Genomic DNA, 15,592 nt, shown 5'->3' with positions numbered 1-15,592 from the left:
CCTTCTCTTCCATCACATTTTTTATACACAAGCAGGATCTCCCCATAGCTTACACATGAAGGGAACTGCACTCTTTAATCATGAAATCTGCCACCTCGCCTCTCAGTTTAGAATAAACCAGCACCACCAGATGTTTCACTGCACTGCTATACCACACCATTTTTTGGTAATTATAGCACAGAATGCAAAAAGCTCTGTATTTATCAGACAAGGATTGTATCTTAGCAATATACCAGAAGATGAACTTGACATTTTGGAGTATTCCTATATGCACATATAGCCAGAAATCTGCCTAGAGTGATCACGTTTCACAATAGCAAAAATCACCTGCAAATGCACCTCAGCCCAAATCTTCCACCACACTTTACTACCTCAGAAGACATTCTTCCATTAGTAGAAAGCACTGGTAAGTACCCACCCCCATTCACAGTTAAAGGACTAATGTAAACAGAGCAACAAAATTTCAGTATTGACCTAGAAATCACACATTTACATAAGAGCAACACAGAAATTAAACTAGCTGCTTTGATTCCTGACACCACCAAACCAGAAGCTAAAATAACAGTAAATAGAGGTGGCCTTCTCTCACATTCTTCACCCATTTTATGAAAGGCAATTACCTTGTCTAATGCCATAAACAAGAGGATCCTCTCCTTTTTACCTCAGTCAGATGCTTCTGAATGCATGCAGTGTTGTAGAAGACTCTGGGTCAGAGGGACTCGCAGTCTACTGAAAGCCGCAACACCGCATTTGCAAATAGAAGCAGTTCTTGTCAGATCCTTGTTTGCAATACTTACCTCAAAAATGACACTTTTCAATACTCCTGCAATTCAGAATCTCAAGTGGTTACGATGATCAAGTTCTCCTCATCCTGTGCCACTTTAAGCATCTGTCTTGCCTGCAGGCTGCTAGGCTCATGATGCATACTGGACAAGAAGCGTTTGGTTGCCCTGGCTGCTTGAGTATTTAGACTGCACAAACCTCCTGAATCAGAATGCCAGTGCACAAGCAACAATTCTAAGGAATTCTGAAGATGGTGGTTTAGACACTTTCAACAAGGCTCCTTTGGAAAACCAAGAGCTGCTTGTAGTCCTTTAAGATTGAGGCCATAACCTCTTGACCAGATGTTTCAGAAATCAGGTTGATGATCTGTCCTAATTTTGCCTTTTCACTGTCATCAATTATACCTCAAAGAGTTTGTAGATTAGCTAATCACACTGCTGGGACCAGTGAAGGTAACCAGATGCATGACCATTATTTGTTTAAAGACAACTAGAACACCCAAGTAGCAACCATACAACATATGTGAGCTCACTCAGTTCTTGCCAGCAGAGTACAGAGGCAAGGGGCACAAATAGCCTCTGGCATTTTTTAGAGACCTTTGATTTGCCCTTCGTCAAAACCAGGTTTGTTTTCTATTTAAAATCACCTTGAACCCTCACAAAACCCCCTAGTGCTAGAAACACTCATCATCAGCAAGAGGACATTTTCCTTCTGTACTTTTTTGCTGACTGCATCCTGAACAGCAATCCAAACATGGCAGCTTCAGACATGGAGGTTTCAGAAAGGAGTGAGACTAATTACCCCAATATAGCAGCTGATAGGGAATAAACTCCAAAGTAATTAAAAGAAAGCAAACAGGTTTAGTTGTCCGAACAAGGAATTTTAATTTTAGGTCAACTATTGAACTAGGTCAACATCCAGTTCACAATGTCTACAGATAGTGGGCATAGCCAGTCACTACGGTAAGTTTATTGAAGCACCAAGCTCCACACAAGACTGTAAAATACATTTTAAACTACTATTAAGAAAGCTTCTTCAAGTCAACAATACTAGTAAGGGCCAGAGTTTAAGGACTAAGTTTTCACCTTCCAAGCTATTTTAAGACAGCCAATCCATTGCATAAGCAAACCAAACTGCTACATACTGAAACAGAGCAGCAACTGTATTGAACAATTCCTGTAAATAATTCAAGGATACATTGAAACAGTATGGGTAAATTGTAATTTTTTTATTGGAAAACAAATATACAACTTGGAATGGATTTGAGGCAAATCGTGCCATAAGCAGATTTTCTGAAAATAAGTGGCTAAACAAAGTTTAAAAAGCATAGTAACAAGAGGATAAAATGTTTTCTGGTACAGGACCAGCAGTACAAAAAAAACTTGTGTACGAGTACCTGGATAAAATCACCCGTTTTGCATTAGTGCAACTTAAGTTTCATATTGTTGACTGTCAATTGTCCACAACGTTAAGACTCCACATTTCAACAACATGTTACAGGTATGGCCACAAGTTACTGAGAAGTAAGCTAGGAGAATTACTTTTACAGTGCATTAGCCACATGTACACTATTCACATGTTTTTATCCTGCAGTTAGCTGTAGAAGTCCTTATCCTCCATCACAGAAAGCAGAATAAACTCCTTCATGTACTGGAGAACAAGAGCCAGCATGTCACGTTAAGGAACTGCTAATGCACAGTAAACCCTAGCTTACTTGATGTAACTTGTTACACTACTCATACCTAAGTATTCTAAAGAATTGTTTTTTTAAATAGACAGCCCAGATGTTCCCTCAACCAACTCCATTTAACTTTTGATGTGCAGAAGGGCTTAAAATATCCAGAGTAAGCCACATGCAACATTTGTTACTTAGATCAATTTTCCAAAAATCAGAACAATGACAGTAAGATAAAGGAGAAAAAAACATGGAGGAATGGCCTTCTAATTACTATACATGCATATTCTTTTGACAGTAAGGGAAAAACCTTTTACAGATAAGTTACAAACAGAGAAAAGGCAAATAAACAATTTTGTACAAGAAATTTAACACATTCTGTACAACGTCTTCACTTCGCTGTCATCATTTGTACAAACTCTGTAAAAGGAAAAGAGTTGCATAACAGTTATTCAGGGGAAAAGAAATCTGAATTGCAAGATCTGAGAAGCAATTGGCCTTCCTAGTGCTAAAGTTTTGAAACTATATTCTAAGTTACAACCAAAACAGCATCTTCAAGGCAGTCCTTTTCCAATCACACCCAAAAACCTCCTACTTAATGGCAGAAATCCTCTACATTTATAAAAAATACTGGTCCCTCAGTTAAGTGGTAACAGCCTTGTTTTCAAACTAAAGCATTATGGAGTCCTAATGCCCTTGCGCAATAAACAAGATACCAAAGAACCACTAGAAGACCGGTAGCAAATTTTGCTGAGTGACAACTAAGTTAGGTAGGTCTACAATGCTAGTTTGAGCTCCCTTCAAAGCAGAACAGATCAACTCTTCCTACTTCACCTGACCAGCTTTAACCAACTGAATCACTGCTTATTCACAGCACACTGGAAGTTATGATTCCACAATATAGGACACTCCACATATTTTGCTGAACCATAGTTTCAGATACAGCAATAAAAAGGGAACACAAGTTGTTAACTGTTGCTGAAGTGTAAGAGCAACTGGAAACCAGAGGGACGCCAGCCTCTAAACAGTGTATTCCCAAATGCAGTTATGGAGCAGCAGGCTCGTTCATGAAAGACTTTCACTCAGATGAGAACTCATCCTGAGGCTGCAATCAAAGAGGCCTTAAAGGGAAGTCACACCCAGAAAGAGCATTATCTGAAAATACTCTAGTCCTTTTATGAGATGTGCAGAAAATTCAAATGAAAACAAGCATCTTCTGAGATGCAGTTAACAGAACTCTTCTGTTTTCATGACTTAAGTTTCAATGCCAGGAAGAAATAAAAATAACCTACTGCTGCAGCTGATTTATGAAAGAGGTCTTCTAAGGGTCCTGAAACTTCTGTACATTTTACAGACTTTGCCCCTTTAATTTGTAATTTAAAAAGCATTAAAAAAGTGACTGTACACAACATTTATCAATGAAGAGAACAGTATGGGAACAACCCAGCTGGCTTCCCTATTCTAATGATCATTAGACATGCTAACATTTAGAAAGTTATTTCCTATGCTGCCCACTTGAATTATCATTTTGTGCCTTTGGCACAAAGGTAGCAATAACTCATTCAAGCCCATTCAGAGGTATACGATGTACATACTGAAGTACATCACATTACACTGGTGAGATCATCTGAACACTTATTTAACCTTGGTGTGACTATCAGCATCTACAGTCACCAGCATGCTAAGTGCTACACAATCAATAAATTCTTACCTTCATAGTTTACTTGACCATCACCATCAATGTCTGCTTCCCTAATCATTTCATCAACTTCTTCATCTGTTAGCTTCTCCCCAAGATTTGTCATCACATGACGGAGCTCTGCAGCACTAATGTAACCATTACCATCCTGGGAAGGGAAAAAAGGAAGACTGCAATAGACTTGTCTACAATCTAGTGACTTAATTACTACTTAGTACTGCCTAGGCTTTAACCACCACCAGCTGTTCAAGATGAGAAAGCTATTAGCACATTTTCACTATTGTCCAAGATCTTTTAGTCTTTATGTAATACAGTCTACTTCGGCTGCCCTACCCCATACACATTTTTTTAATCACTGAAAAACACCTTACCACTTTCACAATGTTTTTAGGCAACTGTCTGGTTCAAGTGTCTGTTTTAGACCAGAAGCTACTTCTCATTCACCAGCTTTATGGGAGTCCAGCACAAATTCACAAGGCCTTCAGAGACCACTTTTACATATTTCAACTTAGCTGAAACATTGGATATTTAAGTATTAGTGTATGCAAACTCTGGACTTCTCCCCACACCAAGTTACTTAAAATAATCTGTTTTGTTTTGAAGTGTATCTTGCTCAAGAAGATAACTTGAACTGAACTCCTAAATAAATCTCAACGAATAAGTGAAAGATACAAAACATTACCATTAAAACATTTAAGCAATTTTCCTGCCAGTCATGTAGGAGTATTTTAGTATCATAACAAGTGTTAGCATAATAGCATCAGTCATTACTATGACTCATTTGACTTTCAGAAGCAGTACCATAGTAGACTGAACTTTAAGCTGCCTAGAGGGTCTAGATGACAGGACTGCACATACCCTTGAATTCAGTGAGAAAGATAATTAGAAATCTCATAGAAATTACAAAACTGAGAAGTGAGTTTTTGCAACAGGTGTATTTGTTAAGATAAACACTTTAGTACCTTGTCAAACACACGGAACGCTTCTCTAATTTCTTCTTCACTATCTGTATCTTTCATTTTTCTTGCCATCATTGTCAGAAACTCTGGGAAGTCAATTGTGCCATTGCCTGCAATATCGAGCAGCAGTTAGAAAAATGCAGATTTTATTTTGTTAAATCACTGATCAGTATAGTAAAATCTTACCATCAGCATCTACTTCATTGATCATATCCTGTAGCTCTGCTTCTGTGGGGTTTTGACCAAGCGATCTCATCACTGTCCCCAACTCCTTTGTAGTTATAGTTCCATCACCATCCTTGTCAAATAGTGAAAAGGCTTCTTTGAACTCTGTATAACAACAAAGAGGAGTTAATCCATTCAGCATTGAAATACTGAGTTGGTGTTAAGAGCCCACTGCTGCTTATTATTGTACATTAAACTTGAATTCATTCTCCTAAGAAGTTTTGCTGTACTGCTCAGTGCGCTGTAATTGCAATGCCAATACAAAAGCACCAGCATATGGAAAACAACTTGCCAGTCTACCAATCAACCACATTTTGACCTAAGTAAGGTGGAAGCTCATCCATTTCAGAAGTACTCTGATGTTTGTTGCTATTTCTTAAACAAGGATCCTTGATACAGAGACAAAAGGAACAGCTCTCTGCAACAAGAATTATCCATCTCCTTGGTAGAAACTGTTTGTTATGAGAAAATAGTATGAAGTTTTCAGTGAGCTGAAAAAACATTACTCAAAATACACAGCTTAATAGCACTTCTATTACCAATAGAGACAAGTCAATTGGAAAAAAGGTACAAATGAGACCAAATTAAAAATAGTTTACCATTATAACCCACTTCCACTGGACATGCAAATCTGAACAGTATATGCTATGCAAAGCTGCAGTACATAGAACCATAGGTGTTAAGCTCTTGGCCATGCCCAAAGATGAACTTCTAGCTCTCACTGGACTTCTGCAGTTCTTTGGTCTATATATATATATACACAGATCCAGTTGGCTGTTCAAGAAAAGTCACTAGTCTTAATTTCTGAAAAACTGCTTAGAAAATGGCTTCAATTATGGGGTATCCCAAATAGCCTTCATATTAATTCTATGATTCATATGACGGTTTTTGACTAAGGTTGGAAAAGACCTCAGAGATCAAGTGCAACTTTGTCACCAAAGACCTCATGACTACTAAACCATGGCACCAAGTGCCATCGCCCTCTTGAACACCTCCAGGGACACTGACTCCACCACCTCCCTGGGCAGCACATTCCAATGGCTAACAACTCTCTCTGAAGAGCTCTGCCCTCACCTCAAGCCTAAGACTGCTTAGCTGTTTCAGTGCTACCTCAACTTCTTACAATGGCTGTATTATAGCCAGCAATACTAATACAAACATAACATGTTTAATCATCAGGTCCAAAAACTGAGTTGGTTTTAATCCATGCCATCTGTTTGTCTTTGGCCACAGAGCTTAAACTGGTTCACAAATTACACTTGAACATGAGAAATTTATCTAGTTTCTTACTTAGTTCAGACAATTTTACAGCCTAACACTCACAATCATGCCTTTGGAGAAGTCATTATCTCAAGGGTTCTCTCATATCAGAAATACCCCCAAGAATTAATTTTCAACATTTCCAAGCAGCCAGCTTTTTAGATGGTGTTTCCCAGACCAGAATTAGTCACTGTAGAAGTGTTTTCACATGAACCACAAACTCTTATTTCATCCATTTCATACTCTGAAACACTTGTGGTGAGTACAAGCTTGGCAAGTGTTAAAAACTTAACTATAAAAACAGGCTTTTTGTAGTTCATGAATACAGCTGTAATACCAGAGCCACAGTTGAGCCCCATCCAGGAAAAAAAAACAAACCAAAACACTCTTCTACATCTAATAGTCTAAAGCATTCCAAAAAACCAACTGCCACTGTTTATACCACATAAGAATAAGGCAACCAGAGGACCAGACAAAACAGTTCTGAGTGAGTAGTGTGTAAAACCAGGCCTAAATGGGCAGCTATAACCTGTACCTACAATAACTTTCAAACAGTCTTTGGGGATAGTTTCAATTATCTCAAAGGTTTACTAGGAGTAAATTCTTACACATGGAAAAGGCAGGCTTGAGACAAGCCTAGCAGAAAAGTTCAGTCTATCATGGAAGGGCACTGAGTTTTCATCAAGAATCAGGTACTGAAGTGTCAAGTTACTCAAAGTGTTTAGCTCTTAACCACTTAATCCTTAGGTTGAAGGTCAACTGTCACTACCTAAACAGACTTCACACCACTGCAGTGACCCTGCTTACAAAAAGTAATACTTTTCAGTAGTGGTGGTTTTATGTGTTTCTTTTGGGTTTTGTTTGTTCTTTCTCTTCTGTAAGACATGCTTTCTACAACATGGGTCAGCCAGCAGTATATCTTCTGAACACTTGAAATTAACCACTGGAAGGACAACTCTTTAACACCAAAGACGCTGCAGTAGCCTAGAAACCACCAGTTGGAGATAACCATAAAACAAAGCAAGACAAAAATCAGTAGTGTATTCCTGTATCAAATGCTGAATCAGCTTAGGAATATGCTTGAAATACCTCTAACTACTCCTAAAACCACCTCCAGAATTTAAAACAAAGGAAAAGAAACATATGCAGACAGTTTAGACTAGAACAAGGGCAAACTAGCATAGCAGCAATGGCCAGGTAAAGGCAGCTATGGAATACTGAAGTTCAGTCATCAACTCAATTCTGGCTTCCTTCAACATACATTTCCCACACTTAAGTAACGACTCCACTCCATGTAATATATAAAGCAAATCCTCCCTCTATTCAATATTCTTCCATACCAAACTCTGAATGAAAATCCTCTTGCATCCTAGATTCTAACCTGTCAGAAACCAATTTGGACCATGTCAGCAGAAACACTCATCTTTTAGGCTAGTCTACAATGTTACAGTCTTTCCTTCTTTCTAAAAAGAATACTGCATCAAGAGAAAACACCAATTCTAGGCACTGCATTATGTGAACTCTAACACACTAGCTCAAAATGTTCTATTTAACAATAGCTTGAGGCATCTCTGTACCACATTGCCCGCACAGATGAAATGGCAGTCTTCAGTGACCTAATTGTTCAGTGAACCAGAACTACCATTCCCACTCTCAGAGAGTTTAGCCAGCTATGTCTGGAACTTTTGTAGGAGAATTCCAATTGTTCTCTTCACAGCCACCACTTAAAACATGACTATTTCCATTATGAAATAAACTCTAAATAACTGCTGTGGTAAGATCCCCAGCAGCAAACTAAAGGAATGGACACCATACAGGCCTACTTGTTTAGAGAGCCCATTTAGATCTCAGAGGTCTAGTGCCAGGAAGAACAGCTCACTAGACCAGTTGTTTTGGGAAAACAGCATCTTAGATTTCCCCTCCTCCTACCCCCAACCACCACTAACTGAATGGTCCTGATCTATATACCTTTTAATACAAGGTTTAACCAAAGGGATATATCATTTGACTGTGCAATTTCAATTCTTCCTGCACGATGCTGCAATTAGCATTCACATTCTATACCTACTCAGAGTTAAAATCAGTCTCTCATATCAACAAAACATAGAATGTCTTTCACCCCTACCTATGACAATAAGATTCACTCCTATGTGAGCAATGAGTTCCATAGGGAGTAAGAACATCTGGAATCTAATAGCTGTACGCTGGTGCTTTACAGCAGATGTGGAATATTTGTTTTAAGGTCAGGAGAAGTGGTTGTTTTAACTACTTTGGCCTTCTACTTAGTACATTTGTCTTAAGCTTGCCTGTAAATCAAAAGCTAGGTATCTTTGTATCAGAGGAACCAGAATGGTATGGGGTTCAAAAGCCTTTAAAACCAGTCCCTGCATACATGCAAAGTAAATCTGTAACACCTCTCCCATGCAAGCCTTTAACAGCAAAATTAAGCACAAGTCAGCTGCCATCCTTCCTAAGCAGTATTAGGGATAGTTCTCTTACAACCCAGTGGGCTTTCATTATCTTAGAGGTTTATAGTTTACCTACAAACATTAGCTGCAGAATTGAAAGTGGCAGACCATTTTACACAATACTAACACTGTTACATTTTCTTTCCACACAGATGAAAACCCTCCACTTCTCAGAGCCAAAAGTGAGTATTAAGCTTGGCATGTTGAACTGTACTATCATTACTGAATAGCTAACATTTTTACTAATCCTGAGGCGGTGTTAATATGCTTCCTGTTTATTTTCCACAATCAGCTACATCACCTAATAAAGCCTGGAACAATGAACCATTGTTGAAAAGACAGCAGTGACAACTGATAAAGCTTGCTCCAACTATACTGATCACAAAACCCTTAAGATATGTAGGCCACTTACAGAAAAAAAGTAATAATCTTGAACTAAATCTGACTTCTGCTTACTCAGAAGATAGTCTATTTTGTTGTAACCATGGTAATAAGGACTTCCCACAAAACCATAACAACTCTCCTCTGAGTTAAAGCAATCTTCTGAGAAGAATGTTCTTACATTTCATATTTGGCAATTATGGCAAAACCAAAACTAGCTCATTATGACATTTCTGTTTAACACTAACAGCTATACCACGGTTAAACAGAAATACCTCTCTCAGAAGTTACTAATATGCCAGACCTGGTGCTATTAACAGAACTCAACACCTTCTAAAAGGATTTCACATGACAGTTATGCACACAGTTTCTAGTATTAATACTACACACTTGTCAGACAAAATCCAAAACTTTTTGAATGCCCTTGGCAAAGTAGTGCAGAATTCAGCCTTAAGTCACATCAATTAGTGAAGTTAAAATCAGTCTTCAGAAAGCAGTGCCAGATACCGTATCTGTGCAGCTCACGAGTAGGAGACATGATAGCCACAAATTTTAGCCACTAATTAGACAGATGTCAGTACACAGAAACCAGTGTTAGAGGGACAGCAGTAAGACATAACAAATGCATAATTACTTAAGTACTTTCAAGCAAGCACCAGTCCATCAGAACAGTGTACAATCACTTGTGTCCAAGTACACAACATAGTTCCAAATATGGAATATCAAGAGTTGCCATCATGAAGCCAGTCTCTGCTGTCATCAAAACCAGCCACTTTAAACCACCTTCACTAATAGAAGACTGCAAAGTAAATTTTTGCCTTCTGTTACAAAACCACTCTAGACTCCAAGCCTTTACCAGGTATTTACCCTCCTGCTACCTTTCTGTTCATAGTTGGGACAATTCTGCATTTGTGAAAGAAAACAGTCTCAGGTCTGCCAGTAAGTAAAGTTGTGAGGATGGTCTAATTGTTCTAAAGGACAAAACTTCCTATTAATTGTATCCACACAGCTTTTACAGTAGATAAGACATTAAAACTGAGGTGGCAAGTAAAAACATTCCACAATACCTCTTTAGTATCTAAGAAAGCTAAATATCTTGTGTAACACAGACTGTCACTGGATTAAGAGATGTGCCAGGTCAAGTAGGAGTAGCAACACAGCATGTGAAAACCTCACCTGCAATCTGCTCTTCTGTCAGTTGATCAGCCTGCAATAAAAGAAGAATATCATTATAGTTGTGGTCAAAGTTCAAAGCAAAGTAAGACAGGCATATATATATAGAGAGAGGCCTCTGAATACTGTAGCTGTTCTCCAGGACTTATTTGTAGTACTCTGAAATAATTCTACCCAACAGAGGTCAAAAGTCATCAGGATTGCCTGCTAAGTAATAACTGGCAGCTTGTCCTCATTTCCTGACCCCGTAATATCTGGTACACCCAAAATAATGGATTACACCATATATGTATCAATCAATTACCCAAGCAACACTACCAAGCTAAAGGCACACTGAGTTTTTAAAGTCAATCTAGGGAGACCAAACACAAAAGACTACTGGCAGTAATAATTTAGAAAACTATCCTCAGCTTTAAACATGAGACATCCAAGTAATGCAGCAGTAACCCCCCCAAATCCCAAATTTAAGGTAGACCAGTCTCTTCTGCTAAGTTACAATGCTGTAATTAAAAATATGTACTCTCCTCTGCAATTAAATAATCCCTAGACTGACATGAAGCTTTATGTCCAAGACCTGTCCATAAAAAGCAGAATCCACGTAACTAGCAGCTTTAGACCAAACTGGTAATTCTAATTCTATTTGTCATATGGCTATCCAGACGTTTTTCAGACCACAGTCTTTGGACTCATGTAGTATAAGGTAGCTCAGTTGCAAAAAGTATTACACTACTGAACTTTTCTGTAGTGCATCAGTTGGCTAAGACTGAGTTTATACCTCATTTTATCAAACAGTTTTGAATCAACTAGATTTGACAGCCAAAAAAAAAATCCCTTTGTCATCAAGTCTGATCCCAAAATGGACTTCAAGTCAGAAAATTCTTCACATTCAGAATAGCTTCAGTTGTGTCACGGTAAAAGGGCCACACACTTCCTTCAAAGGAGCTCCTTGAGCACTTTATCCCACAGTACTCCACAAAAAAGTGAATAAAACCCACCACAACTTTAAAGATACAGAAAAGATACACTCACAGCCTATGTTCAACAATGCTTTTTAAGCCTTTTTTTAAATCTTCTTCCTGCTGCAACCGTTTCAGTTACCATCTCTCTACAATTACTGCAGTATTGATAGTTAGAAACATTTTTCAGTCATTAGTTGTGCCCAAAGCACCTCTACACATTAGCCAACCGCCAATTAAATACTTTGGAACTGTTATCAATTTTTACTTTGCTAATTTCAATTGAATTATATTTCTGTATTGCATACTAACTTGATAGCTCATTTCTGTTACAGGAAGAATAACCAGAACCTAGCTGCTCAAACAACCACAGACAAGGCCAAACACCTACAAAATAGATGCCTAAAATACAGCAACAGCACAAAATAAAAGGCAGAACTAGTCATTTCTCAGACTGCTGGTGGCTCACCTACTCCTAGAAATCAAGGCCACACTACTGAGCAACTTCTAGAAGAGTAGCCAATGGGTATCTGCAGCTATAGACTCCACTTGTTCCAGTGTTAGCAGCTTCAGGAAGTATTGCCATGAAGGTACAGCTTTTCGTATTAAAACAAAAACACGGAGACAGTCTAGGGTGGCAGCAAACCCTGCTGAGAGCATCAACAATTCAACATTAGGCTTTGAGATGCAAGCATTCTGCTCATCACTCAGAAGCCTAACACACTTCTGCTTGTCTGGAGTGTATCATTAACACAGACTCATTCTTTTGCATGCTATTTACATTTTTATTGCTTGAATGAAAAGAACAATGTGCTATATTTCTGTAGGGTATTTTTATCCACAGAAAGCTGTAGATCAGATTTAAGTAGCAAGAACCTAGTTTATTTAGGTCAATACTTATGGGTTACTAAGTTGAGTCACATACTGTTTTATATAAACAGTTTTATATAGACATGACATTAAGCAGCATTTAAGCGGTTGAGTGTTCCCAAACTCTTCCTGCAACTTAAAACATCCTACAGCTACTAACCATAAATTTGGATAAACTGTCAGTACGTGTAAGAGGTAAGGTGTTTGAGAAGAGCACGAAGCTTATTAGAAGCCACAGGTACACGGCAGTTGAAAGATAAGCGAGGGGGTGGGGCAAGGTTGAACAAACACCATCTGTACTCTGCAGTGCTAGGCTCTGCAGGGACTGCTGCGCAACAGCAGTAAAAGGCGGAGCCAACAAATCTGCCAGATCACTCCCTCCCATGCCACTCAGGTGCCAGGCTATCTTCTTGGATCCATCCCAACGAGCTACAGGCCACTGGGGTCTTCCTAGAGGAGCCTTCTAGAGTTCCTTTGTCCTGAATTTAACCTATGCATACACCATACATGTGACAGTACGCAGACCTTCAGTAATGAAGCCAAACTTCGGAAACAAGCAGTTAAATTACAACCATAATATGCCTATGCTGGAGTTTTGATATGCCCTTTACTTATGGCCAAGCTCCACCTGAAAGTCTCCTCTGATGAAGTCAGGGAAACCCATCACAGTTTTGTTACAGCATTCCACTTCACCTTGCAGTGCTTTCATTTTCACTGCAATAGCTCCCTTCCCCCCGTTGAGGGCCTGACAAAGAATCTAAGCCTCCGAGGAAAGAAAGGGAGCCGTTCTGTGTGCAGCCGTTTCAGTAGCACAGGCAGCCTCTAGAGGTAGTGTTTCATTATGGCCGTAAATGCTATGCAGTAACTGGTTTGGAAGAGCCTCAGCAGAGCTAACACCGCCTGATAGATAACTAATCAGCAAATCACAGAACACCTGACACTGCTCCCCTCCAAAACTCGGCATTTTGGTATACTTTCCAGGTGTGACATCTGAAAGGAGAGTTTTGTTCTGACAAGATTAACTTAAGAACAAGAACTAGACACGTTAGCACACTAGGGCTAAAAGTCAACACAGTAGGTTAACCGATATTGAGAACACCACATTCTGCTTTATCTAGCATACGCAGTACCGGACAACATACATTCACAGGCTGAGCCGGTCTGGCCTGCCAGAATGAACTATAACCACATTCAAAGTGTCACTATGCCTCCTGGACACACCCATCTTTATACAGACCTTGCTTGAAGATACTCCATTTTTGGTTCTGCACAGATGACTACAAGCACTAAGTCTTTTTCTGCTTAGATTCACTGCCTTTTTTCCCCTTTGTAGATGGTTTGCTGTATAGGTTCACAAGTCAAGCAATTAAAAAAAAATAAATATTCAGGCTTCTCTTCATCTAATTCCTCTGCCTAGAGAGAACACCTCAAAACCTTAAATCTAAGCACCCACCATTCACATTAGACATGGCAAGCTGATAGTGATCTGACTCCTTAAAAGTACGTAATGAATGAAAAAGCAATTCCACTATACTGCATCTTCTCTTAATGCAGGGATTACATCAAGCAGTCACTGGTGGTGTTTTTTTGCGACAGAACTAGGGTTTTTTTGGTATGTGTTTCAGTATCCACTTGTTTTAATTAAAAAAATTAAACTCATGTCCTTCAGACCAAATTTGAAACAATTCTCCAATTCCACGAAATGTGTTCTACTTCAACAGTTGATACGAACCGCTAGGAAAAATAAATTGTGCTTGATCGGGAAAATGTGCAACTGTCCACCGCAACGGCCAAAAAGGGAAACGAAAACCGTTAAAAAAAAAATAATCCCTTCTTCAACAGCCACCGAAAGCAAGGCGTTATCATGAAATCGTCAGGGAAAAGAAGCTCCAACGCGAGCTGACAACAGGTCTAGCAAGAAAGGAGATGGTGCAGTGAGGCAGCCTGCCCCTCATCATCATGCTGCTCGAAGCTGCAGGGCTCCGCATTGCATTATTACCAGGCGCAACACACCTCGCTAGCGAGACAGACATCTTAAGCGCTCGGAGCAGCCGTTGCCGAGCCGCTGGCTCCCCAGCCCCATTGAGCCGCACACGCCGGTTTGCCGAAGGCGAAGGGGGGAAGGGGGAGGAAGCGATAAGAAAGCGGAGCTCGTGCCATCATAGCAGGCTCCTTCTCCCCCTCCCGTCACCCCCCCACCCCGCGGGTCTCCTCCCAGAAGGAACCGTTATCTGCCGCCCGCCGCCCCCCCCACCCCCCTCCAACTCCCCCCAACACACGCCCCGACAAAGCGTCATGGCGCTCGAACGGAGTGGCAGTTTGAATTTCGAATCCGCACCAACGCCCCAGGGCGGGAAAGGGACCCGGGCGGGATTCGTCCACCACTTCCTCCTACGCACGCAGGACCTCCGAGCAGGACCCTCCGCCCCAGGCTCCCCGCGCTGCCACGTTAAGCCTACTGACCACAGCAATGGACACCTTCACCTCTATCCTCCACCCTAATACAGGCGGCCTCACTCCGCACCAGCCAAACCACCTGCCCCCAAGCCCATCCAACCATAGGGAGCCCCACTCCCTTCGCCCCACACACCGAGCAAGTGGAACAGCACCCACAAAACCCTGTCACTGCCCCATGCCCAGGGACTCACCATGATGGCTCGGCCTGGCTGTAGGGTGTGGTGGAAGCTAACAGCAGCACTAGGCACACCAACAACCAGCCCGCTCTACAGCTCGCCTCACACTGAGCCCTGCCTGGCCGCCAGCAGTGCCTCATAAACCGCCTCACAGCGCGCCGAGATCACTCCGCGCCGCTCCCTCCCCCCTCCCCTTTCCCCGTCAGGGAACAGAGCTGCGAAAGAAGTCCCGGCACCTCGCGCTCTCCTCTTCAGGCCCCCCGCACCCCGAATGCGTCCTCTTTCTGCCCCTGACCCCCCCAACCCCGAGCTCAGGAGGGGGTGAAGTGCGGTAAAGAGGAGGACTGCAGCTGTGGAACGGCGGAGAGGAGGGGCCAGAGAGGTTAGGCTGCGGGACTATTTCTTCGAGCGGAAGAGAATTTCAGAAAAAATACCGAGGAGTGCAGGGACTCCAGAAGGAGGGTGCTGATTGGTGGATTCGTACCTGCAATGCGTCACTTGGACATGCAC

The 15,592-nt window shown here is 40.9% G+C and overlaps 1 protein-coding gene across 1 annotated transcript; it reads right to left on the bottom strand.

The window, feature by feature from the left end:
* Nucleotides 1-1,996: 1,996 nt before the first annotated feature.
* CALM2 (calmodulin 2) lies at nucleotides 1,997-15,205 on the bottom strand. The gene is made up of 6 exons (XM_068158826.1): nucleotides 15,098-15,205; nucleotides 10,627-10,657; nucleotides 5,303-5,446; nucleotides 5,120-5,226; nucleotides 4,170-4,305; nucleotides 1,997-2,878 (listed from the first exon to the last, which is right to left on the bottom strand). The coding sequence occupies exons 1-6, from the start codon at nucleotides 15,098-15,100 to the stop codon at nucleotides 2,850-2,852; spliced, it is 450 nt and encodes a 149-aa protein (XP_068014927.1). The 5' UTR covers nucleotides 15,101-15,205; the 3' UTR covers nucleotides 1,997-2,849.
* Between the last annotated feature and the right edge of the window lie 387 nt (nucleotides 15,206-15,592).

The sequence above is a fragment of the Melanerpes formicivorus genome, unplaced genomic scaffold, assembly GCF_026170545.1.
Source record: "Melanerpes formicivorus ecotype bairdi unplaced genomic scaffold, bMelFor1.0.p_v2 SCAF_43, whole genome shotgun sequence".
NCBI classification, from domain to species: domain Eukaryota; kingdom Metazoa; phylum Chordata; class Aves; order Piciformes; family Picidae; genus Melanerpes; species Melanerpes formicivorus.
This window is presented reverse-complemented; position numbering and strand designations above follow the sequence as displayed.